We start from the raw sequence: 27,791 nt of genomic DNA on the forward strand, positions 1-27,791 counted from the left end.
CTTTATGAAGAGTAAGGTGGGGAGTTTTGCCCAGAATCAAAAGATAATTATAAACTGGATGATTCAAGCCCTGAATGCTGAATGGCTGCCAGCCGTGATATATCATACCATATACCATTTATTGTTATGATTTAATTACGTTGGTAACCAGTTTATAACAGCAATAAGGCACCTGGAGGGTTTGTGATATATGGCCAATATACCAAGGCTATGGGCTGAATCCAGGCACTCCGCGTAGCAAGTAAGAACAGCCCATGGTATATTGGCCATATACCACACCCACTTGTGCCTTATTGCTTTAACATCACACTTTTTTTAATGACAAGGCAGAAATAGATTATGGTTTGGAAATTAGCCGAAATAGGCACTTTCCCAAAGAGAAGTGGATTTATTCTCAAATGGTTTATGTGAAAAGCAGTAGGCTCCAATTAATATTTTCAAGAGCTTTGATTCAACTTGATCATGTCATTGGAGCAGTAGGTCTAGTCGACACTAAAATGGACCACATGATGATTCTGATCAACATGGTCAGGGAACAGGAGTAGCCAGAGCTCAGCTCCCGCCGTAAGACTCAGCCCTCCCCTGTGTGTGAGAGAGAAAGAGTCAGCAAGCGAGCCTTGGGGAGCTCGTGCATCAGAAGAGCAGCCTCCAGGAGCGAACCAGGGGTCTCACCGACTGAAGCCCCAGTAGTACCGGAGATAAACGAATACGTCACCGAGGGAGTCAACTCTTCCAAGGTAAACTAGCCCAAACTAAAGCAGCCAGTCGGTTTTACGGAAATGAATGATGATGAATGAACTTATTTAATCTTTTGTAGAGAATAGCCATCAGCAATTATGCATATGTTTGTCTCTGTGTGAATGTATTTCAACTTTTTTAGAGCATACGATTTTACCAACTGCTAGCCAAGTTAAATTATATTCCACGATGTAGACCATCAACGGAGTTGAGCGAAGACGCGAGTGGGCGGACTGGAGCTCGGAAGTTACATATATATATATATATATATATATTTATTTATTTTAAATTTAAAAACGATGTATTTCAACAACCCCAAAAATAGCCCACATTTACACAGGACAAAAGCATTATTTTAGAAAAATACAAAAATATGCATTTTATGTGATGTCGAAGTCCACACTGGATGTAGCGCAACTCCATTGATGTGAAGTACAGTACATCGTTGAGTTGTGTTTTACTTGGCTACCAACTGCTGTGTCTTCAGCAAGTATAAAACAAACACGTTTTGACGTTAGTTCAGTTCAATAGTCTACTATCTATTTGTGGGTGTGGTTGATATGCTTAGTTCACTCGCAGGAAAGCAGAACAGACACTTTCTTCCCCCCAGCAGCTGCAGTCTGTAAAATGTGTTTAGACTTACTGAGCAGAGCTACTACCTTTGCCCCAGGCTGTGGAGGTCTGTTATGAATCCTGACTTTCTCTCTCCATCCCCAACTCATTTCTCCCCTGTAGAAGTTCTAAAGCCTGATGAGTCATGTAGGACTCAACTATTCTTTTCAGTCCTATACTCTTGAGTATGTTAAATGGGGACTGAACTGTGAACAAAGAGACGGTTGTAGTATAGCTTGTGTCTGCCATTTCAGTCTGTACCATGTCTTTCGGTGTTTATTGCCTGAGAACACCCTCACACCATGCCAGTCACACCCTCCGCTAACATTGGGTTGGTGTTGTGGTTCGAGTAGCTAGCTGATTGTTACAGACTAATGTGACGCTTGCTCCATTATTTATTTATTTATTTAACTAGGCAAGTCAGTTAAGAACAAATTCTTATTTACAATGACGGCCTGGCAAAAGGCCTCCTGCGGGGACAGGTGTTGGGATTAAAAACATAGGACAAAACACACATCACGACAAGAGAGATAACACTACATAAAGAGAGACCTAGACAACAACATAGCATGGCAGCAACACATGACAACAACATGGTAGCAACACAACATGGCAGCAGCACATGGTAGCAGCACAAAACAGTGTACAAACATTATTGGGCACAGATAACATCACAAAGGGCAAAAAGGTAGAGACAACAATACAGCCGTGGGCTCCCGAGTGGCGCAGCAGTCACTACAGACCCTGGTTCGATTCCAGGCTGCATCAAAACCAGCTGTGATTGGGAGTCCCATAGGGCAGCCCACAATTGGCCCAGCGTAGTCCAGGTTAGGCCTTCATTGTAAATAAGAATTTGTTCTTAACTAATTTGCCTAGTTAAATAAAAATTAAATAAGTGTGCAAAGCTGTCATCAAGGCAAAGGGTGGCTACTTTGAAGAATCTAAAATATATTTTGATTTGTTTAACACTTTTGGTTACTACATGATTTCATATGTGTTATTTAATAGTTTTGATGTCTTCACTATTATTCTATAATGTAGAAAATAGTAAAAATAAAGAAAAACCCTTGAATGAGTAGGTGTGTCAACTTTTGACTGGTACTGTAAGTGCTTTACACCACTGCCTAAAGGACTCTCAGAACATGATTAACAAGATTCTCTGGTCTGATGAAACCAAGATTGAACTGTTTGGCCTGAATGCCAAGCGTCACGTCTGGAGGAAACCTTGCACCATTCCTACGGTGAAGCATGGTGGTGGCAGCATACTGTGGAGATGTTTTTCAGTGGCAGGGACTGGGAGACTAGTCGGGATCAAGGGTAAGATGAATGGAGCAAAGTACAAAGAGATCCTTGATGAAAACCTGCTCCAGAGCATTCAGGACCTCAGACTGGGGGCGAAGGTTCACCTTCCAACAGGACAATGACCCTAATCACAGCCAAGACAAACACAGGAGTGGCTTCAGGACAACTCTCTGAATGTCCTTGAGTGGCTTAGCCAGAGCCCGGACTCGAACCCGATCTCACATCTCTGGAGAAACCTGAAAATAGCTCTGCAGCGACGCTCCCCGTCCAACCTGACAGAGCTTGAGAGGACCTGCAGAGAAGAATGTGAGAATCTCACCAAATACAGGTGTGCCAAGCTTGTAGCGTCATACCCAAGAAGACACAAGGCTGTAATCTCTGTCAAAGGTGCTTCAACAAAGTACTTGGTAAAGGGTCTGAATATGTATGTAGATGTGATATTTCTCTTTATTTTTTATTTTTTTATAAACCTGTGTTTGTTTTGTCATTATTGGGTATTGGGTGTAGATTGAGGGGGAAAAAACAACAACAATTTAATACATTTTAGAATAAGGCTGAAATGTAATAAAATGTTATGTCAAGGGGTCTGAATACTTTCCAAATGCACTGTACAAAGAGTGAGAGAGTGATCCACGATGAGTGTGGAATAGAACAAAGGGTAGTATGGAGAAGTGAGACAGAATTAAAACAAACAGGCAGAGCAAATGAGCAAATGAGATGAAGTGTATGTGAAAGAGGGGAGAGAATGAGAGAGAATGAGAGCGATAGAGATGAATATGGAGGGGACCTCTGTACTGGTAGTGATTTTGACATGTGGAGATAATGTTTCCTGTCAGGACAGAACCCAATAGTCCCCTTCTTAGACAGAACCCACAGCTAGGCTGGCCACATTCCATTCATACCCCTAGTCCCCTTCCCTAGTTCCTACTCCCTCAGATCTGCAAGGAATATATACACTGCTCAAAGAAAAATAAAGGGAACACTAAAATAACACATCCTAGATCTGAATTAATTAAATATTCTTATTAAATACTTTTTTCTTTACATAGTTGAATGTGCTGACAACAAAATCACACAAAAATGATCAATAGAAATCAAATTTATCAACCCATGGAGGTCTGGATTTGGAGTCACACTCAAAATTAAAGTGGAAAACCACACCACAGGCTGATCCAACTTTGATGTAATGTCCTTAAAACAAGTCAAAATGAGGCTCAGTAGTGTGTGTGGCCTCCACATGCCTGCATGACCTCCCTACAATGCCTGGGCATGCTCCTGATGAGGTGGCGGATGGTCTCCTGAGGGATCTCCTCCCAGACCCGGACTAAAGCATCCGCCAACACCTGGACAGTCTGTGGTGCAACGTGGCGTTGGTGGATGGAGCGAGACATGATGTCCCAGATGTGCTCAATTGGATTCAGGTCTGGGGAACGGACGGGCCAGTCCATAGAATCAATGCCTGCCTCTTGCAGGAACTGCTGACACACTCTAGCCACATGAGGTCTAGCATTGTCTTGCATTAGGAAGAACCCAGGAGGAACCCAGGGCCAAGTCTCACAAGGGGTCTGAGGATCTCCTCTCGGTACCTAATGGCAGTCAGGCTACCTCTGGCGAGCCCTCCATGTGCCCCCCAAAGAAATGCCACCCCACACCATGACTGACCCACCGCCAAACCGGTCATGCAGGAGGATGTTGCAGGCAGCAGAACGTTCTCCACGGCTTCTCCAGACTCTGTCACGTGCTCAGTGTGAACCTGCTTTCATCTGTGAAGAGCACAGGGCGCCAGTGGCGAATTTGCCAATCTTGGTGTTCTCTGGCAAATGCCAAACGTCCTGCACGGTGTTGGGCTGTAAGCACAACCCCCACCTGTGGACGTCGGGCCCTCATACCACCCTCATGGAGTCTGTTTCTGACCATTTGAGCAGACACATGCACATTTGCGGCCTGCTGGAGGTCATTTTGCAGGGCTCTGGCAGTGCTCCTCCTTGCACAAAGGCGGAGGTAGCAGTCCTGCTGCTGGGTTGTTGCCCTCCTACGGCCTCTTCCACGTCTCCTGATGTACTGGCCTGTCTCCTGGTAGTGCCTCCATGCTCTGGACTTTACGCTGACAGACACAGCAAACCTTCTTGCCACAGCTCGCATTGATGTTTCATCCTGGATGAGCTGCACTACCTGAGCCACTTGTGTGGGTTGTAGACTCAGTCTCATGCTACCACTAGAGTGAAAGCACCGCCAGCATTCAAAAGTGACCAAAACATCAACCAGGAAGCATAGGAATTGAGAAGTGGTCTGTGGTCCCCACCTGCAGAACCACTCCTTTATTGGGGGTGTCTTGCTAATTGCCTATAATTTTCACCTGTTGTCTATTCCATTTGCACAACAGCATGTGAAATTTATTGTCAATCAGTGTTGCTTCCTAAGTGGACAGTTTGATTTCACAGAAGTGTGATTGACTTGGAGTTACATTGTGTTGTTTAAGTGTTTATTTGTTTGAACAGTGTAGTTGAAGGTAGTACCGTGACAGCTCCATCTAGACCTCCAGTAGACTAAGTCCAACCAGTAGCGGTGGTTGACTGAACTGCATACAGTATTCCTGTAGTGAGTGAATGAATTATATTTTATTTTTGTGTCAAATCACCAGTTGGCAAACCCAATGCTTATGGGATTAATTGACACAGAAACAAACTTTACAATGATTGACAGTGATAATTCTTCTTCCTGTAGTCTCTGCAGTGTGCATCACATAAAAAGTAAAAAGTAAATAACAATACAATTCTATACATAATAATAATAAAGTTTATCCAAACAAGTAGTGTTTACTGAATAAAAATATAGACGCAACATGCAACATTTTCAAAGATTTTACTGGATGTGGAGGTCCTGGTCTGGCACAGTTACGCGTGGTCTGTGGTTGTGAGGCCGGTTGAACGTACTGCCAAATTCTCTAAAGCGCCATTGGAGTTGGCTTATGGTAGAGAAATGAACATAAGATTCTCTGGCGATGCCTCTGGTGGACACTTCTGCAGTCAGCATGCCAATTGCAACCTCCCTCAAAACTTGAGACATCTGTTGCATTGTGCTGTGTGACAAAGCTGCACCTGTGTAATGAATCAGCTTCTTGATATGCCACACCTGTCAGGTGGATGGATTATCTTGGCAACTGAGAAATGCTCACTTAGAGGGATGTAAACAAATTTTATTTCAGCTCATGAAACATGGGACCAACACTTTAGATGTTGCATTTATATTTTTGTTCAGTGTAGTTAGTACTTTTAGCTGTTGTGAACCGACTACTCCCTTCACCTTTCTACTTGTCTATGGTAAACTCTGTGTGTGTGTTCTGTCTCTAATAGGGTTGTCAAACACTAACATGATTACACTACCTAGCTACATCCCATATGCATCTCCATGACTACAAGAGAGTCCTGCTGACTGTCTGACCAGTGAACAGCAGCAATTTGTGTATTTAGCAGACAGACAATGGTAAAAAACTTCAGACTGTAAAAGCCCACTATGCTAAAAGGTCTGGTAACCTCTGATCTAACATTGGAGTTGGGAGCTGGTTTCTCCCAGTGATCCATTGGTAAACTAGGAGTGTCTGTTGTGTGTATGTGTCACGTGACTGGAGACTTATGTTGTTATGGTGTAACGTGCTGTGTGTGTTGAAAAAGAGGATATCCTCTACTTTCAATGGGAGGAGTCAGTGTAGAATGTAGATAATGGGTATCTGTCACTCTCACACACCACACACACACACACACACACACACACACACACACACACACACACACACACACACACACACACACACACACACACTTTTCTTGTTTGCACTCTTCTGGGCATAAATCTGATAGACTCCCCACCAGAAAAATGTAGCCTTTAAGTTACGGTAACCACCATTCACAGGCTGCTGAGAGGAGGACAGCTCATAATAATGGCCTGAACGGAGCGAATTAAATGGCACCAAACACATGGAAACCATGTTTAATCTATTTGATAACATTCTCCTCCAGCTATGACCACGCGCCCATCCTCCCCAATTAAGGTGCCACCAACCTCCTGTGCTACCATTATCAATATCAGGTTTTTAAATATCAAGTGGCTTATGTGATCGGCGTGGCAATGGGCGCGCAGGCCCCCATCTTGGCGCTGTAATTTTGTCATGGGAGCTGAGAGAAAATGTTGCAGTTTGAAGCTAATATCCAGCCATTCTATGCATTTTCCCACGACTAATTCAGCGTTCTTTTGTTCAGACATAATAGCAAAATCAATACTGCCAAATTCATTGTTTTTATTCTCCCTGATTACCTAGCTTTTATGAAGGGGACTGTTAGTTCTCTCTTATTTATATACATATATGTGATAGGTCCCTTATCATTTCTACATGCTTTGTCTGGTATTAGTTGTTTAAGTTTACACAAAGTGTTTTTCCTTCCAGAAAATATAATTGTTTACACTGTTTGGACTTGTTTGTCTGTAACTGTGTGTGTTCCAGGGAGATGGTTGTGTCTTATGAGAACCAGTGTTTTGCTGCTGTGTGTGTGACAGTGTATGTGTGTGTGTTCCAGGGAGATGGTTGTGTCGTATGAAAACCAGTGTTTTGCTGCTGTGTGTGTGACAGTGTATGTGTGTTTGTTCCAGGGAGATGGTTGTGTCGTATGAGAACCAGTGTTTTGCTGCTGTGTGTGTGACAGTGTATGTGTGTGTGTTCCTGCAGGGTGATGGTGGTGCCATTTGAAGGACAGGGCTATTCCTCCCTGCGTAAGAAGTGCCAGCAGCATCGGGTCCTGTTTGAAGACTCTGTGTTTCCGGCTACAGACCAGTCTCTGTTCTACAAGACGAACAGCATAGGAACCATCACCTGGAAGAGACCTAAGGTATCACACACTGACGGGAGGGGTGTGTGTGGGGGGGGGAGTTAAAGGGCAATTCCGCCACTTTTCAACCTCATATTCATCCTCTTCAGCACCAAACCGGTGTCAACATGATGTGAAACCAGTGTGTTTACTATGATCTGTGGTTAAAAAGAGAAGAAAGGTTCCTAAGATAAAAGCTGTCACCACTTGGTAGGATTAAAAGTCAAAAACAGTGATGTTCAAAACAAAGAGTTTCTAACCACAGGGAGGGTATTTTCTTGTTCCCCACATCACAGTGAATTCTCATAGTGTTTGAAAATCACAGTTTTGAAGAGTCCATGTTATCGCAGAAATGGACTCAACCGCACGATTGCCAGGCCATCCCGTCTACAGTGAGCGGTTCATTATTTTATTTGTACGTAATTCTCTTTGCATGACTGTCTTCATCCATAACTGTCGGTTACACGGTTATACAGTAATTGTGCCAGCCCTAGAGTTAAGGTGTTTGAATAAGCATCTGACTGAGAGTTTGTTTATTATCTCACACATTTTCAGATAGATTGGGGGGGTGTAAGACAGAAAATGTGTCAGGGAAGGAATAGAGGATGAAATGGAAGAAATGTTCCTCTCTATGAACCCTTCAAATGGTGTGTGGGTACATTAATATCAGGTGACCAGTAGGAGAGGAAGTAGTTAATATCAGGTGACCAGTAGGAGAGGTAGTAGTTAATATCAGGTGACCAGTAGGAGAGGTAGTAGCTAATATCAGGTGACCAGTAGGTGAGGTACTAGTTAATACCAGGTGACCAGTAGGAGAGGTACTAGTTCATATCAGGTGACCAGTAGGAGAGGTAGTAGTTAATATCAGGTGACCAGTAGAAGAGGAAGTTGTTAATATCAGGTGACCAGTAGGAGAGGTACTAGTTAATATCAGGTGACCAGTATGTTATCACTGCTGATAGATAGAAACACTATTGCAAACACACACACACGTCCTGGTTGCGCAGCACTGAGCTGTATCAGGAGCTAACGCAGCGTTGACTGTCTGAACACAGGAGGAGAGAGAGAGAGCAGTCCGTCCAGTTGGAGAGGGATAAAACAAACAGCAACACTGTGGTGACAACCTACAGTACCTTCTGTCTGTTCTGCTTCACATCCGTGTGTGTCTACTGTTCCGATATTCATCTGTTACAGTACATGCCGCTCCCATGATATGTTCTACTTTCTTTATACTCTGCTATTATTCTACAGCTGTGGTTACAGTCCAGATAAGGGAGGGTGTAACAGCAGGACTGGTTGGACCAGTAAATAAAGCCTTGGTGTAAAGGTATTACTCATAGATAATATATCTATTGTATTCATGTTTTTCCTCCAGCCTTGCTCCAACACCGCAGCTCATCAAGCCCAAGGCAAAAGGTTACTTCTCACACAGTGAGATTCCTCAGGAGGGCCCCCTGGCTCAGAGAAAGCGCGGGTAGGGTGTGGCGGTGTGTGGTTAGAGCAGCGAACCATGGAAAGGGTTGAGAAAAGAGCCACTCTACAGTGTGTTAGATTTACTGATCTTCTTTGGGAGTGTACCAGAGGTTTTTATCCCCAATGTCTTTCACAAGACCTCTGATCCCCCTGTTAACCTCTAGTTATAGTAGTGTCTAGTACAGTCCCAAAGAGTAGCTTAGTGTGGTCAGGCCTGCTTCTCCTCTTCCTCCTCCTCCTCTGGTCCTGCTCCAGGGCCTATATCACCACCCCAGCCTGGTACTGTCCTCCTAGGGCTGGGCAGTGTACCGTATTTTACGATATACCGGTTTTGATGCACGGACGGGTTTGGGTTTTTACTTTACCTTCTATAACGGTATTTGAATGTTTGGTTTGTTAAATGTGATAAGCCTGGTGTACCATTTTCATGGTTTACTTTGCTACTTGAGTCATATCTCTCCTCTCTCTCTCTCTCTCTCTCCATGCCACTTTCCACACAGATCTAGCCCCGCCCTCTGTCACTCAAGGAGCACATTTCTTGTTCCTCAACCACGAGACACTTGCGTTCAGTCTGCATGATCAATGCAGCACATGCAACAATGTTGATGACAACGATGCTATTTTCACTTAGCTTCTTATTATAAATCAACTAGCGTTCTATAATTACACTCTTAGTTTGTGTTTCTTACATCTGCCAACAGCTAGTTTGCATTTTCTTAGCAAGTTGGGCCTAAATCTTGTTAGTCGCTAATGCAAATCACTAGCTAGCCAATAAATACTGTACTGAGTCAGAGCAAACGTAATTAGCAATACAGCCTGATAATACCAGTGATGGTGTAGACCTAATCAGCATGTACAGTGCCTTGCGAAAGTATTCAGCCTCCTTGAACTTTGCAACCTTTTGCCACATTTCAGGCTTCAAACATAAAGATATAAAACTGTATTTTTTTGTGAAGAATCAACAACAAGTGGGACACAATCATGAAGTGGAACGACATTTATTGGATATTTCAAACCTTTTTAACAAATCAAAAACTGAAAAATTGGGCGTGCAAAATTATTCAGCCCCCTTAAGTTAATACTTTGTAGTGCCACCTTTTGCTGCGATTACAGCTGTAAGTTGCTTGGGGTATGTCTCTATCAGTTTTGCACATTGAGAGACTGAATTTTTTTCCCATTACTCCTCGCAAAACAGCTCTAGCTCAGTGAGGTTGGATGGAGAGCATTTGTGAACAGCAGTTTTTAGTTCTTTCCACAGATTCTCGATTGGATTCAGGTCTGAACTTTGACTTGGCCATTCTAACACCTGGATATGTTTATTTTTGAACCATTCCATTGTAGATTTTGCTTTATGTTTTGGATCATTGTCTTGTTGGAAGACAAATCTCCATCCCAGTCTCAGGTCTTTTGCAGACTTCATCAGGTTTTCTTCCAGAATGGTCCTGTATTTGGCTCCATCCATCTTCCCATCAATTTTAACCATCTTCCCTGTCCCTGCTGAAGAAAAGCAGGCCCAAACCATGATGCTGCCACCACCATGTTTGACAGTGGGGATGGTGTGTTCAGGGTGATGAGCTGTGTTGCTTTTACGCCAAACATAACGTTTTGCATTGTTGCCAAAAAGTTCAATTTTGGTTTCATCTGACCAGAGCACCTTCTTCCACATGTTTGGTGTGTCTCCCAGGTGGCTTGTGGCAAACTTTAAACAACACTTTTTATGGACATCTTTAAGAAATTGCTTTCTTCTTGCCACTCTTCCATAAAGGCCAGATTTGTGCAATATACGACTGATTTTTGTCCTATGGACAGAGTCTCCCACCTCAGCTGTAGATCTCTGCAGTTCATCCAGAGTGATCATGGGCCTCTTGGCTGCATCTCTGATCAGTCTTCTCCTTGTATGAGCTGAAAGTTTAGAGGGACGGCCAGGTCTTGGTAGATTTGCAGTGGTCTGATACTCCTTCCATTTCAATATTATCGCTTGCACAGTGCTCCTTGGGATGTTTAAAGCTTGGGAAATCTTTTTGTATCCAAATCAGGCTTTAAACTTCTTCACAACAGTATCTCGGACCTGCCTGGTGTGTTCCTTGTTCTTCATGATGCTCTCTGCGCTTTTAACGGACCTCTGAGACTATCACAGTGCAGGTGCATTTATACGGAGACTTGATTACACACAGGTGGATTGTATTTATCATCATTAGTCATTTAGGTCAACATTGGATCATTCAGAGATCCTCACTGAACTTCTGGAGAGAGTTTGCTGCACTGAAAGTAAAGGGGCTGAATAATTTTGCACGCCCAACTTTTCAGTTTTTGATTTGTTAAAAAAGTTTGAAATATCCAATACATGTCGTTCCACTTCATGATTGTGTCCCACTTGTTGTTGATTCTTCACAAAAAATACAGTTTTATATCTTTATGTTTGAAGCCTGAAATGTGGCAAAAGGTCGCAAAGTTCAAGGGGGCCGAATACTTTCGCAAGGCACTGTATCTTCTAAATCAAAGAGGAATACGCAAAGCAAGAATTTTAGCTATATGAAGTAGCTAAGAGAAAACATTTCATGTAGCTAAAGATTATAGGGTCCCCTAGGAAACACTTATTAACACTTTGGTTCCTTGCCTGTCACAGTAACACCTTCCGGGCATTTTCATTTGATTTCATGTCAAACAACACTGTATTCAAAGTTCCCACTATTATATTCTAACTATAGAATTAGAATAATCATTATTTCCATGATTCCAACAGTTCACCCAAGTGTTTTGCTGTAAATCGCAGGTCTAGATTGTTTGCCCATATCGTGCAGCCCTGTGTCGCAGTGTGGAAATGATCTCAAATGAGTGCCGGAAATGGATGAAAATGCAGAAAATTATTCTTGATTCAATTGAACAGTATAAAATAATCAGAATGGAGAAAGACCCGTTGAAATCACTTAGAATATATGTGTTGCCACCCTAGGATCACTCACTACTCATAAAGCCTTCTAGGATCACTCACTACTCATAAAGCCTTCTAGGATCACTCACTACTCATAAAGCCTTCTAGGATCACTCACTACTCATAAAGCACCGTAGGATCACTCACTACTCATAAAGCCTTCTAGGATCACTCACTACTCATAAAGCCTTCTCGGATCACTCCCTACTCATAAAGCCTTCTAGGATCACTCCCTACTCATAAAGCACATTAGGATCACTCACTAGTCATAAAGCCTTCTAGGATCACTCACTACTCATAAAGCACCCTAGGATCACTCACTACTCATAAAGCACCCTAGGATCTCTCACTACTCATAAAGCACATTAGGATCACTCACTACTCATAAAGCACCCTAGGATCACTCACTACTCATAAAGCCTTCTAGGATCACTCACTACTCATAAAGCACATTAGGATCACTCACTAGTCATAAAGCCTTCTAGGATCACTCACTACTCATAAAGCACTGTAGGATCACTCACTACTTATAAAGCCTTCTAGGATCACTCACTACTCATAAAGCACCCTAGGATTACTCACTACTCATAAAGCACCCTAGGATCACTCACTACTCATAAAGCCTTCTAGGATCACTCACTACTTATAAAGCACATTAGGATCACTCACTACTCATAAAGCACCCTAGGATCACTCACTACTCATAAAGCACCCTAGGATCACTCACTACTCATAAAGCACCCTAGGATCACTCACTACTCATAAAGCACATTAGGATCACTCACTACTCATAAAGCACCCTAGGATCACTCACTACTCACAAAGCAAATGTACAACTTTTATTATTCAAAAACATAAAATACAGTCCAAAAAATAAATACTGTTTATATGATATTTTGGCCATATCGCCCTGCCCTAGGTCCTACCACACGTTGCCTAGAGAGGCTGCTCTCTGCTGGGGCTGAGGGAAGGAGTGGATGGAAAAGGGGCTTAATGATCTGTGGTTCTAGGTGACACTTGGGACCTCTGTTCCCATTTGGGCCCTGGTCGTAGTTAGCGCACTATATAGGGTGCAAGTTGAGACGCACCCAGACTGTTGGGAAACCCTCCCTCCCTCCTGCCATTAGTGGTCAGCTCAGAGAGAGCAGCACAGCCACATAAAACAGTCTCTGAGTGTCATTAATTAACAAGGATAAAGTGATGGATGGATGGATGGACGGAGGAGAGGAAGAGATCTTTATCACTAATGGTTCTCTTGGCTTCTACTCAGCTGCATCTCAGAAACTTGTTCTTTTGACTGTTGATTTAGAATTTAATTTTAATTGGGGAAAGGGGTGGTTAGCCTAATATCCTGTCTCATTTCTCTTGTTTGCACCCCCCCCCTCTTTCTCTGTCTTCTGTCCCTCTCTCTCTCCCACCCCCCTCCTCTTTCTCTGTCTTCTGTCCCTCTCTCTCTCCCACCCTCCCCTCTGTGTGTTAATCCCATGTTGTCCCGTCCTCCCTTTATCATTTCATTTAAATATACAATTTGATACAAATGCACATAGTCAGACTGCACTGAACTCTAATTCACATGAGACATTCCTTAGTATTGTAAATCTAGCTTTAACCCCATGTTGTCTCTTCTCTATAGGAGCTGTGTGATAACCCCATGTTGTCTCTTTTCTATAGGAGCTGTGTGATAACCCCATGTTGTCTCTTCTCTATAGGAGCTGTGTGATAACCCCATGTTGTCTCTTCTCTATAGGAGCTGTGTGATAACCCCATGTTGTCTCTTCTCTATAGGAGCTGTGTGATAACCCCATGTTGTCTCTTCTCTATAGGAGCTGTGTGATAACCCCATGTTGTCTCTTCTCTATAGGAGCTGTGTGATAACCCCATGTTGTCTCTTCTCTATAGGAGCTGTGTGATAACCCCATGTTGTCTCTTCTCTATAGGAGCTGTGTGATAACCCCAAGTTGTTTGTGGATGGTATCAGTGCTCATGACCTCCTCCAGGGCCAGCTGGGGAACTGTTGGTTCGTAGCGGCCTGCTCCTCCCTGGCATCCAGAGAAACTCTGTGGCAAAAGGTAAGGCTCCCTGACCGTCTGCATGTAGTGTGTTTGTTTGCCTTGGGTGTGTGACAAGCATGCACACACACCCACAGAATGACTTGGAGTTTATTATCATTTCTGACTCCTATTTGGAGGAGTGGCTTGTTTGTTTTTGTGTTCGTGTGTGTGTGGTGGTGTGGCCCTTCTGAGATGGCAGTGTGTGTTTTTTCCACTGAGTTCACAGTGAATCATTAGCATTGGTCCCACTGGTCTCAACGTTTTGTGTTCAACTTTCCACCACTTTTCACCAGCTCCTTACCCCTGGCTCCTTACCCCTGGCTCCTTACCCCTGGCTCCATACCCCTGGCTCCATACCCCTGGCTCCTTACCCCTGGCTCCTTACCCCTGGCTCCTTACCCCTGGCTCCTTACCCCTGGCTCCTTACCCCTGGCTCCATACACCTGGCTCCATACCCCTGGCTCCTTACCCCTGGCTCCTTACCCCTGGCTCCTTACCCCTGTCTCCATACCCCTGTCTCCTTAACCCTGTCTCCTTATCCCTGGCTCCATACCCCTGGCTCCTTACCCCTGGCTCCTTACCCCTGTCTCCTTACCCCTGGCTCCTTACCCCTGGCTCCATACCCCTGGCTCCTTACCCCTGTCTCCTTACCCCTGGCTCCTTACACCTGTCTCCTTACCCCTGGCTCCTAGTGTGAAGGACGTCACAACAGGTTCACCTTCTCCATTGTGCCTGTCCGTGCAATGGCTCAGAATAGTAGTCCTTCGCTTCACATGCACACATGACTGCCCTGCTTGACAATGAAAAAGTACCAATTGGGCAGCGCCATTGGTGGTATTTTAAGCTGTGGACTGATGTTACTGGCATGATATAACTCCGTACCCCTACCTCACTAAACCATCACATCACAGAGAGGGCTCTGATATTTCATCTGAAACAATTGAGCAGGTTTATTATGTTTCTCCATTTCCTGAACAACAGAGGATCACTGAGAAAACAGCTGCTGTTGGGTTGGAGAGCGTATTTCACTCCACAGACAGAGCTGGCAGGAGAGCGCTAAACGGACCGGTCTGATGAAGAGATCTAAGCATTTTCTGTTCATTTCCCGGATGATTCTACATGTTGAAGTGCGACTGTTAGTCGACAGCCAGAAGGTGGTCTACTGCACACAACCAACGTTCATTATGGTGGGTCTTCCTCTTAACACAGGCTCTCTGCCCTCGAGCTGGGACTGTTTCCCAACCTAGTCACCGGTACTTTGTTAGTCCGCTGAGCTGAAGCCTCAGGCGAGGTCACTTGTCCTAACTAAACTACTTCTGTTACATCTGCACCATCATGACTGTTATTTTTAGCTCCCAGGGAATACATTATTGTTGTTATGAGTAGTGGTGTGTGTGTGTGTGTGTGTATGTTTGGATTAATTAATGGTTGTTTAGTCCCGGTGTTTAACGACATGTTCTATCAAGAGTCAGTAACGATGTGTTCTAGAAGCAGCTCGTTAACACAGAGATGGTGTTATTAATTGGACCAAACTGTACTTTCCTACTGTCCCCTCTACCCCAACACACACACACACACACTTAGTAATCCACTGGGAGGGTGCTGCTATAATAATGTGCTCCGGATCACTCTCATTAACTCTGTCAGTCTGTCTCTCTCTCTCTGTGTCTGTCTGTCTGTCTGCCTGTCTGCCTGTCTGCCTGTCTGCCTGTCTGCCTGTCTATCTCTCTCTCTCTGTGTCTGTCTGCCTGTCTGTCTCTGTCTCTGTCTCTCTCTCTCTAAAGTGTTACATTTGCCTTCTGGTATGTAGTCTACCACTTGTGTGTGTGTGTGAGAGAGAGAGGGAGGGAAAGTGTGTGTATTGATTTCCCTATGAATGAACAGCAACCGTAGCTACTGTAGCCTGAGGCTAAGCCATGTCTGTCCTGTTCCCTGTCCTGACCATCAACACAAACACAGCAGGACAGAGTACCTACAGCTCTTTATTGGACAGCAGTAGATGACATGGCCAGTTTAGAGTATATTGTTGTGATATTTCATGCAAAGTGAATATGGTTGAAGTTACATTGAAGCATTGGTTCTCTAATATACGCTATAAAGAAGGATCAGAACAAGCTATTCATATCATTCAGGTTTTCAATATAAATATACAGCTAACTGCCAAAATAAAATAAACACTTGGGTAATAAGGGATACAAAGTATATTGAGAGCAGCTGCTTCCACACAGGCGTGATTGCTGAGTTAATTAAGCAATTAAGTATAAATATACTTAAATAAATTAAGTATAAATTATGTATAAATTCTGGAGTGGCTGAGACAGGGTTTTCCACCACCATCAACAAAACTTCTCTTGGAATTTCTCTTGGAAGAATGGTGTTGCATCCCTCCAATATAGTACCAGACACTTGGAGAATCTATGCCTGGTGCACTGAAGCTGTTCTGGCAGCTCGTGGTGACCCAATGCCCTATTAAGACACTTTATGTTGGTGTTTCCTTTATTTTGGCAGTTACCTGTATCTATAGTTTGGATCTGCAGCCTACTGTGAAACTACTTTACCTTCAAAACATGGTTTCTAGCCGCTTGTTGACTGACATGCATAGATAGATAGCTAGATAGATACTCAGGAAGGAATTACACACACACACGCACACACAGATGAGAGATGGGACTCAGTGTGTGTGGGCAGGGGGTGTAAAGAGAAGGATAGGAGTGTAGACTGGTCCAACCTAGACTGGCTGTAGTAGAAGGCATTCCCTTAGAATGGAGAGAGGGAGACTAGAGGAGTAGAAGGAAGTGGAAGCAGTTAAAGGGATACTTCAGGGTTTTGGAAATGAGGTCCTTTATCTACTTCCCCAGAGTTGGATGAACTTGTGGTTACAATTGTTATGTCTCTGTGTTCAGTATGAAGGAAGATAAATGTAGTTTCACGAGCCAGTGCTAACTGGCGTTACCCATAGACTTCCAGTCATTGCCCGAAAGCAAGTTAGCATCGGCTCGCAAAACTACCTCTATCTTCCTTCATACTGGACACAGAAAAGTACACACTTTGGTATCCAGAGGGCCTCATTGCCAAAATCCAGAAGTATCCCTTTAAGGTTTGTAGGTCAGGCCTGATTGAACTCCATGGAGATGCTGACCTTGTCAGCCTCCGCCCCCTCCTTGAAGGCAAGCAGGAAGTACATGACCTTGCGGACCTTTGCCAGCTCCGCGATTCGCTCCCCAAACTCCTGGATGTCCGCCTCCAGGCACTTGAGGGGCGTGTCCTCCGGGTCACCAGCGTTCCGCCAGAATGTTCCGACGGGTTCAAGAAGCTGCCGGGTCATCAGGTGTGTGAGGTCAGGGGTCCAGAGCTGGGAGATCCCTGTGATGGTCACTCTGCCATGACCAATCAGAGACACCGACCAGTGGACGAACGTCAGCTTCTGATTGGAGAAGTCCAGACGGTAAACAGCCTCGTGGGGGAGGAGCAACCGCTCCCCGTCCTGTCGCTTCTGACCGCTCCGCTGCAGGGACTGGACACGCAGCCGCATTACCTAGTAACAATAATAACTATATTAATAATGTAATCATAATACTATAATATAACTGCACTTCTGACCGCTCCGCTGCAGGGACTGGACATGCAGCCGCATTACCTAGTAACAATAATAACTATATTAATAATGTAATCATAATACTATAATATAACTGCACTTCTGACCGCTCCGCTGCAGGGACTGGACACGCAGCCGCATTACCTAGTAACAATAATAACTATATTAATAATGTAATCATAATACTATAATATAACTGCACTTCTGACCGCTCCGCTGCAGGGACTGGACACGCAGCCGCATTACCTAGTAACAATAATAACTATATTAATAATGTAATCATAATACTATAATATAACTGCACTTCTGACCGCTCCGCTGCAGGGACTGGACACGCAGCCGCATTACCTACTAACAATAATAACTATATTAATAATGTAATCATAATACTATAATATAACTGCACTTCTGACCGCTCCGCTGCAGGGACTGGACACGCAGCCGCATTACCTAGTAACAATAATAACTATATTAATAATGTAATCATAATACTATAATATAACTGCACTTCTGACCGCTCCGCTGCAGGGACTGGACATGCAGCCGCATTACCTAGTAACAATAATAACTATATTAACAATGTAATCATAATACTATAATATAACTACACTTCTGACCGCTCCGCTGCAGGGACTGGACACGCAGCTGCATTACCTAGTAACAATAATAACTATATTAACAATGTAATCATATTATAGTAATACTATAATATAACTGCACTTTTGAAAACTCTGCTGCAGAGACTGGACACACCTGCGAATCACATTGTAGAATAATAATACTTTTAGAATAGTATAACTCTAATATGCTGGACGTACTGGATACTCAGATACCATTCAGTACAAGTCGACTCCTGAAAACCGTCCGTTTCTCAGTAAATAGGATACTTTGTTTTTGTTTTTTTACCTGCTTTTCTCCCCAATTTTGTGGAAGCCAATTGGTAGTTAGTCTTGTCTCATCTCTGCAACTCCCGTACGGACTCGGGGGAGGCGACAGTCTAGAGCCGTGCGTCCCCCGAAACACGAACCCAACCAAGCCACACTGCTTCTTGACACAATGCCCGCTTAATCTGGAAGCCAGCCGCAAAAATGTGTCTGAGCAAACACCGTGCACCTGGCAACCGTGTCAGCGTGCACTGCGCCCGGCCCACCACAGGAGTTGCTAGTGCGCGATGGGACAAGGTCATCCCTGCCAGCCAAACCCTCCCCTAACTCGGACGACGCTGGGCCAACTGTGCGCCGCCCCATGGGTCTCCTGGTCACGGCTGGCTGCAACAGAGCCTGGACTCGAACCCAAAATCTCTAGTGGCACAGCTTCACTGTGATGCAGTTAGACCACTGTGCCACTCAGGAGGCCCCAGATAAGCACATACCAAACTACTACACATAGCAGAAGCAATATTTTGAATTTTGCATGTCTACTTGAATATACTTTTTTCTAAAGGGACTTACAGTGAAGGCATTATTACATCACTACTAAGTATATCTGACCCATGCATCTTAACCACAACCTCATCTTAACCACATCTCAACCAAGTGAACAGTCTTACCTCAGTGAGGGAAGTGTCCTCTGCAAGGCGTAGCTCCATGGCTGAGCCGGACAAGGGGGCCGCGGCCGGGTCTGTGCCTGTCTGAGAGCTCATCTTTCTCTGCTGGGGAGGGAACGAGGCCTGCCTGTCTGTCTGTGTGTGTGCCTGTGTCTGCAGATAGTTTCTCTCTGTTCCTCTCCGTCTCTGTCTCTTATGCCACCTCTTTCCCAGAGGGTAACATGGTTGAGTTGGTTCTCTGGTTGGGACTATTGATTGTGTGGCATGTACAGTGAGGGAGGGATGGAGAGCAGGAGGGGGAGGGGGAGGAGGGAGTGTGTGGTGGCGCTAGGCAACAGGAAGTGATGACATCAGAAGAGGAACCAGGGATTTTCCTGATGGCTTCTGGGAGCTGGTTGGTCATAGCTGGATGGGCTGGTTATTAATATACCCAAATGCTGGCAGGCTGTGTGTGTGTGTGTGTGTGTGTGTGTGTGTGTGTGTGTGTGTGTGTGTGTGTGTGTGTGTGCGCGCCAATGTCTGTTTGTGGTGTGTACATTTTGGTTTGGTTGTTATGATGCACTAGGTGGTTGCTTGTTTAAGTTAGCTGTGATTTTTCCGATTTGTATTGAGCAGATAGTGAGAGAGACTGGTAGTGGGGAAAGTTAGAGAGCGATTGTATCAAAGGGCAGTAGGCTGGATTTGAACCCATGACCATACTAAAGACGTGTGCCGGAGGCTACAGCATTACCTCTAGACCAGCCAGGCCATGCAGCTGTGATGTGTTCTGAGCATCTTATCTGTCTCCCAGGTGATCCCGGACCATAAGGACCAGGAATGGGATGAGGACAAGCCGGAGTCTTACGCCGGAATTTTCCACTTCCGCTTCTGGCGCTTTGGAGAATGGGTGGATGTTGTCATCGACGACCGGTTGCCCACTTCGAACGGCAACTTGGTGTATTGTCACTCCAATGACAGCAACGAGTTCTGGAGCGCTCTGGCGGAGAAGGCCTACGCCAAGTTAGTACTATAGATGGACTGTTGTGTTTGTGTAGGATGTGTTGCTTTTGCTAAGTGTGTGTGTGTGTGTAGGATGTGTTTCTTTTGCTAAGTGTGTGTGTGTGTGTGTGTGTGTGTGTGTGTGTGTGTGTAGGATGTATGGGTGTTACGAGGCATTGGACGGAGGAAACACAGCGGATGCGTTGGTGGATTTTACGGGTGGCGTCTCGGAGCCCTTGGACCTACTGGAGGAAGGGTTGAGTACAGACAAGGAGAAACGCTCAACGCTGTTCGACAGAGTCCTCAAGGTCCACAACAGAGGAGGCCTCATCAGCGCCTCCATACGGGTATAACACACACAGATGCATGTGCGCACACACACACACACATACACACATACACCGAGAATTCTGACCCTTCACCCCTCCCTGCAGGCGGCCAGTTCAGCAGAGATGGAGGCTCGTCTGGCCTGTGGTCTGGTGAAGGGTCATGCCTACGCTGTGACAGACGTTAGAAAAGTCCGGCTGGGCCACGGCCTCATGGCTTACTTCAAGTCCGACAAACTCACAATGATACGACTCCGAAACCCCTGGGGAGAGAAAGAGTGGAATGGTGCCTGGAGCGACAGGTAGGTTTTAAAATGTTATTTACCTTTAGTTATACAACAAGTCCTATTGAGGTCAGAAAACCTCTTTCACAAGGAAGACCTGGCCTGGTAGTGGGGGAGAAGAGTGTGTGCAGAGGTGTCAATTGGGAATGACAGTCGCCATATCCTAGCTAGCTCAACACCAACAATTTAAAATAGGCTACGAAAATCATTCAAATCCCGAATTGAAAGGCAAATGCAAATTTAGTGGCGTTAACCTTCTGACTTTAGGACCATGTGGATACCTGGGAATGGGAGGGAACGCTATTTGTATGGCTGGCTGGCATTATGGAGAGCAGAAGGCAGACATTTTACGTGCCCCCAACCGATTGTTTTTTATGTTTTTTATCTGCGTTGTATTTTTTTTACTCATTTTGTACATAATGGTGCCATTACCGTCTCTTATGACTGAAAGAACTTCTAGACATCAGGACTGCGATTACTCACCATGGACTAGCAGAATCCTTTTTCTTCTTTCACGACTCTGACGAGCCCGCGGCAGAGGATATACGGCTCCCTCAGGAACAGGCCTCGACCCCCTTGATCTGCGTGAAGAGGAGGCAGAGAAAGAGAGGTAGGAGAGCGGGCTGCCTTCCTAGAATTCGAAGGCGATTGAATAAACCACTTCCCTCAATTCTGCTAGCAAACGTGTCATCTTTGGACAATAAAATCAACAAGTTACTGGGAAGATTAAACTACCAACGGGACATAAAACTGTCTTATGCTTTATAGAGTCATTGCTGAACAACAACAATATCAACATACAGCTGGCTGGTTTTACGATGTACCGGCATGATAGAACAGTGGCGTCTGGTAAGACAAGGGGTGGCGGACTATGTATTTTTGTACAATAACAGCTGGTGCATTATATCTAAGAAAGTCTCAAGCTATTGCTACCCTGAGGTTGAGTATATCATGACAAGCTGTAGACCACACTACCTCTCATCTGTATTCTTCGTAAATGTTTACATACCACCTCAGTCAGAGGTTGGCACTAAGATAGCATTGAATGAGCTGTATTCCGTCATAAGCAAACAAGAAAACTTGCAGAAAACTTGTGGTCCCCGGCTCCTAGTAGCCCCGGCTCCTTAAATCAGTTTTACGAAATTTCTATCAGCATGTTAAATGTACAACCAGAGGGAAAAGAACTCTGGACCACCTATACTCCATACACAGAGATGCATACAAAGCTCTCCCTCGCCCTCAATTTTGCAAATCTGACCATAATTCCATCCTCCTGATTCCTGCTTACAAGCCAAAATTAAAGCACGCAGCACCAGTGACTCGATCAATAAAAAAGTGGTCAGATAGTACATACCCCAACCAGAAGCCATGGATTACAGGCAACATCCGCACTGAGCTAAAGTCTAGAGCTGCCGCTTTCAAGGAGCGGGACTATAACCCTGAAGCTTGTAAGAAAAATCCCGCTATGCCCTCCGACGAACCATCAAACAGGCAAAGTGTTAATACAGGACTAAGATCAAGTCATACTTCACCGGCTCTGACGCTCATCGGATGTGGTAGGGCTTGCAAACCATTAGACTACAAAGGGAAGCACAGCCGAGAGCTGCCCAGTGACACAAGCCTACCAGACGAGCTAAACTACTTCTATGCTCGCTTCGAGGCAAATAACACTGAAACATGCATGAGAGCATCAACTGTACAAGAATACTGTGTGATCACGCTCTCCGCAGCCTATTTGAGTAAGATCTTTAGACAGGTCAATATTCACAAGGCCGCAGTGCCAGAATGATTACCAGGACGTGTATCGCGATAATGCGCTGACCAACTAGCAAGTGTCTTCACATTTTCAAAAACTCTCCCTGTCTGAGTCTGTAAAACCAACATGTTTTAAGCAGACCACCATAGTGCCTGTGCACAAGAACACAAAGGTAACCTGCCTAAATGACTACCACTCCGTAGCACTCACATCTGTAGCCATGAAGTGCTTTGAAAGGCTGGTCAGGGCTCACATCAACACCATCATCCCAGAAACCCAAGGACACTCCAATTTGCATACCGCCCTAACAGATCCACAGATGATGCAATCTCTATTGCACTCCACACTTTCCCACCTGGACAAAATGAACACCTATGTGAGAATGTTATTAGTTGACTACAGCTCAGCGTTCAACACCATAGTACCCTCAAAGCTCATCACTACGCTAAGGACCCTGGGACTAAAGACCTCCCTCTGCAACTGGATCCTGGACTTCCTGACGGGCCGCCCCCAGGTGGTAAGGGTAGGTAACAACACATCCGCCACGCTGATCCTCAACACAGGGGCCCCTCAGGGGTGTGTGCTCAGCCCCCTCCTGTACTCCCTGTTCACTCATGACTGCACGACTCCAACACCATCATTCAATTTGCAGATGACACAACAGTGGTAGGCCTGATCACCAACAACAAGACAGCCTATAGGGAAGAGGTCAGAGACCTGGCCATGTGGTGCCAGGACAACAACCTCTCCCTCAAAGTGATCAAGACAAAGGAGATGATTGTGGACTACAGGAAAAGGAGGACCGAGCGCGCCCTCATTCTCATCGATGGGGCTGCAGTGGAGCAGGTGGAGAAGTGGAGAAGCTTCTAAACAGCTTCTACCCCCAAGCCATAAGACTCCTGAACATCTAGTCAAATGGCTATCCAGACAATTTGAATTGCCCCCCTCCACTCTCCACACCACTGCACTCTCTTGTCATCTATGCATAGTCACTTTATTAACTCTACCTACATGTACATACTACCTCAACTAACCGGTTGACTCTGTACAGGCACCCCCTGTATATATTGTTATTTTTTACTGCTGCTCTTTAATTACTTTGCGAGAATGAAACCTCTCACTTTGCCTCTTTCTCTCTGTGGAAAGCACATCGATGCATTTGCAGGGAACAGCGTGACTTTATTCAACACAGAACAGCTGTAATAGATGGCTTTGGCTCGGTAACTGCTGTCTGACTTGACATGAAACTAAACGAGAGTTGTAATCCTGGTACTGAGCTAGTGCGTAGCAGGCATCTAATACTGGAATAAATTGAGCTTTTTTTTGCTGCTCTCCAAATAGAATGTTACCGTTTTAAATAGTTTAGAAATCAGTAAATGAGCTTCGATATATCGTTTTTTTAAATAACCCCAGATGGGGGTGTCTTGATCAGTTCCTGACTCACTGCTCCCTCTGCTGGTTGGCCAACAGGGAAACAGATCTTTAGCACAGATTGATGTGATGGTTCATTCCTCTTAGAATGTTTGTTTTATTTATATCCTGTATCATAGGAAAATTCCAAAAATGGATCTCGGCACCAAAAGGTCTTGGGGAAACTCTCCATCTGAGCCTCTGATATTCATGTCTCAGAACCTTGAGTCCCCTACTCTATCAGTTCTGTTCTGGTAGCATTATTTCACACAGAACACCCTTCAGAGAAACACTGTGAGCGATAGAGAACCTCTCTGCAACAACTTCTCTCTTTCCTCTCTCTCTCAGCTCAGAGGAGTGGGGGAAGGTGAGTAAGAGTGAAAGAGAGAAGATCGGAGTGATTGTGCAGGACGATGGAGAATTTTGGTGAGTTCTAACCCTTAACCTATGACATCTAGCCATGACCCCTAACCTTTCCTCCGCACGGCTGGGAAAATGGATGGCCATAGGATGAAGCTTGATGACTTCCCTTTTCCTGCCCCCCCCCCTTCAATCCCCACCCAGGATGACATTTGATGACTTCTGTCAGTACTTCAGTGATTTGATCATGTGTCGTCTGATCAACACGTCCTACCTGTCTCTTCACAAGACCTGGGAGGAGGGCTCTCTAAAGGGCGCCTGGCGGAACCATGACGACCCACTCAGCAACCGCGCCGGGGGCTGCACCAACAACAAACACACCTTCCTACAGAACCCACAGGTAGGGGTAGGGATGAGGGGAGGGCGCGCGCGTGTGTGTATTAATTTATAGGACTGGTGTGTGTGCGTGTGTGTCTCTCCCTGCAGTATGTGTTCAACGTCAAGAAGCCAGAGGATGAGGTGCTGGTATGTCTACAGCAGACAGACAAGAGAGCCAGACCTAAAGAGGGGAAGGGAGAAAACCTGGCTATAGGCTTCGAGATACACCGGGTGAGAAGTGTGTGTGAGAGTGTTATTAATGTGGTCATTAAAATGAATGTGTGTGAAAGACTTATTAATGTGGTCAGTAAAATGATTGTGTGTGTGTAGGTGGAGTTGAACAGGCAGTACCGTATGCACACTAGGCAGCAGAAGGTGTGTGGGAGTGTGTACATCAACTCCAGGTGTGTGTTCCTACGCTGTTCGCTGAAGGAGGGTCGTTACATTGTCATACCCACAACCTTTGATCCCGCTCTGGAAGGAGACCTCCTGTTACGCATCTTCACTGACGTCCCCGCTGACTGCAGGTACACTCACTCACTCACTCACTCACTCACTCACTCACTCACTCACTCACTCACTCACTCACTCACTCACTCTCCTCATTATCTTGCCCTCTCTCTCCCCCCATAGAGAGTTAACCCTAGATCAGCCAGCCCAGACGTGTTGGTCAGGACTGTGTGGCTTTCCTTCCCTGGTCACTCAGATTCATGTCCACAGAGCAGATGGACTGGCTGGACAAGACTCTGATGGAGGTATACAAACCTTTCTTCTCTCCCTTCTCCGTCCGTTCCCCTTTCTTCTCTGGCCTGGTCCTTTTCATATCTTCTCCTCTCTTCTCCTACTGACAGTCTGTGTGTGTGTGTTGCAGCGTCAGACCCATATGTGATCATTCGTTGTGAGGGGGAAAAGGTTCGTTCCCCGGTCTATAAAAACACCCGCAGCCCAACCTTTGACACCAAGGCTCTATTCTACAGGAAGAGAACTAACCAGCCTATACTGATAGAGGTGAGGAGACTGGCGTGGAGTTAAAGTAGGTGTAGTTAAAGTAGAGTGAACATCACAATTTGGGTTGTTTCAATAAGTAACTGTTCTCTCAATTAAAGTCAGTACAACTTTATTCATCCTCCAGGTGTATAACCACAACGTGTTGATGGATTCCTTCCTGGGTCAGGTCAGTTTGACCTCTGACCCAGGCGACCCCCAGCAGGTTACCGTCCACCTGAGGGACAAGGGTAATCACCAAGACAACGACCTCCCAGGCACGCTCACCGTCTCCATGGTGACCAGCAACATTCTCACTAACGTCTGACTAACCACCAATCAATCACCAATCTATCAATCAGTGCCTTACTCCCTCCGTCCAATATGAGAGAAGAGCGAAACAGGTGCCAGTAACAGAGTATATGATTGGTCAAGAGGTCCCTTCTGTTTCCATATGTGCTGGAATTGGCAGTATACATGATTACACTGTTCAATATGAACATCATCACTATATGTACTGTATATACTAACTATATGTTTACAGTTTATGTATCTTTAAAGTTGTATTGTTTTGCCAAAGATTTGATCATAAATATCAATTAATTTGCCATTAACCTTATCTGTTGAGGGACCAAAATTCGGATTCCAGTCTGTATTGTGTTGGTTTTTACTGACTGTAGTACTAGCCCTGACCACATGGGGGCAACAGAGGACATTTAATCTCCTAGTTCTCCTTTCTCATCTAATAACCACTTTAACTTGTGCATTACAGATATATAAATACTTGTTGAGTATTTCAGCTGTATATGTTGTCCTGTTTACATTTATTTACATGGTTTAGTTTTACATTTCAGTCATCTTTGTACTAGTCTCTTTAAAGTAGCTGAGTCGGTTCTGGGTGCTGAGAGTAGCTACGGACATTTTTATTCTTTAGGGGAGACATTGTTCAAGTTATTTTTGTTAATAACTTTATAATTAAACTTTTACATTTAAAAACAAAGATTTCTGTCGGTTGCTCTACTTTTATATCATGTTGTTTTTCCAGTGGGAGGCCCAATACAGTAGACAGACTAGATTCACTAGAGGAGAAGAGAGATTAAGCTACAGTTTCTAGCGAACACTGTCACTCTTACATTCGACTCTTTACTCAAACACTCCTCCCTTCATTCCCTTCTTTCTCATTCCTATTGTACTCTTATCATGTTGTATTACCTCCAGTTACTACAGTGCCATGTAGATCATGTTTCAAATCATATCACATAACATTCTCGTCATCATGAGGACTTCCTAACACTGCCATAAGTGTCATAAACAGTCATAATGCCAGTCTCTCATGGTGGTGAGTCCTTGTTAGAGAAGGACTGGTTCATCTGAGCAGGCTTGTTTCTTATCTTTATAAGTAAAGGTTTATGATATTTTAATGTACCGCAGGGTGATTTAAAGGCTATTTAATGATTTAGTGTTATACTTCTCTGTTTATTTCTCTTTAAAACTGTTGGCTGGTTTCAATCAAATGTATACTGTAATAAATAGTTAAAACACTGTCTGTCTGGTGCCGGGTCATTCTGTGTCCCTTCCTCCATTTGATCTAGTGTGTGTGGTCCCATTACTCAGCAGAACTCTCTCTTGATAGAGTCAGTCCACTATCAACCATGCTGTGTAGAGCGAGAGAGAGTGTGTGACTGTGTGTGCTGTTAGGTTCAGTGAGGTGTGAGGAACACCGATCAATGTGTCTTTCAGAACAGCCTGACCTTTATTACAGCAACACCAATAGAAGCGATATGTGCTCTCTGTTTCTGTATGTGAAGCAATGCATTCTCTCTGTGTGCATGTTGAATGGTTGTGTGTGTGTGTGTGTGTGACCTCCACTACGTTGTGCCTCACTGCCCCCCACTGGGTTTCCTGCCCCCCCCCCCCCTGTCTCTCCCTCCCTCTATCGCTCTCTCCCCAGTAACTCTAATTGGGATCAGTGGCAGTGAATGAGCTGGTGTGTCACAGCTAAAACCTTGAGAGAGAGAGAGCAGGAGCAAGGGAGTCACTAGTACCTCTACAGTGCAGCAGGTGTCTGACCACCCACTAAGAGAGAGAGAGATTCAGGAAGCCCCTCTCTTTCTCTGTCCTGCCTTCATCCATCCACCCCACTGCATTCTGTGGACTTGTCTGAGTGAACATAGATCTGGGACAATCATCTGGAACGAGAGAGAGAG

General features: G+C 44.8%; 2 protein-coding genes across 3 annotated transcripts; one reads left to right on the top strand and one right to left on the bottom strand.

The window, feature by feature from the left end:
• The first annotated feature begins 274 nt into the window (after positions 1-274).
• LOC135552830 (calpain-5-like) lies at positions 275-27,126 on the top strand. 2 transcript variants are annotated; one of them, XM_064984719.1, is made up of 13 exons: positions 275-737; positions 7,373-7,532; positions 13,854-13,985; positions 19,899-20,107; positions 20,241-20,433; positions 20,521-20,714; positions 24,211-24,288; positions 24,427-24,622; positions 24,709-24,831; positions 24,931-25,127; positions 25,234-25,355; positions 25,472-25,608; positions 25,733-27,126. In XM_064984719.1, exons 2-13 carry the CDS (start codon positions 7,377-7,379, stop codon positions 25,910-25,912), a joined length of 1,917 nt encoding a protein of 638 aa, XP_064840791.1. In that variant the 5' UTR covers positions 275-737; positions 7,373-7,376; the 3' UTR covers positions 25,913-27,126. The 2 variants fall into 2 exon arrangements, with proteins under 2 accessions (XP_064840791.1, XP_064840792.1); XM_064984720.1 differs by lacking the exons at positions 275-737; positions 7,373-7,532; positions 13,854-13,985 and adding an exon at positions 15,039-15,154.
• Positions 15,981-19,364, bottom strand: LOC135552831 (olfactory marker protein-like). Its single transcript, XM_064984721.1, has 2 exons — positions 19,112-19,364; positions 15,981-17,502 (listed from the first exon to the last, which is right to left on the bottom strand). Exons 1-2 carry the CDS (start codon positions 19,202-19,204, stop codon positions 17,074-17,076), a joined length of 522 nt encoding a protein of 173 aa, XP_064840793.1. The 5' UTR covers positions 19,205-19,364; the 3' UTR covers positions 15,981-17,073.
• Positions 27,127-27,791: the final 665 nt, after the last annotated feature.

This window comes from Oncorhynchus masou, chromosome 13 (assembly GCF_036934945.1).
Source record: "Oncorhynchus masou masou isolate Uvic2021 chromosome 13, UVic_Omas_1.1, whole genome shotgun sequence".
Taxonomy (NCBI): domain Eukaryota; kingdom Metazoa; phylum Chordata; class Actinopteri; order Salmoniformes; family Salmonidae; genus Oncorhynchus; species Oncorhynchus masou.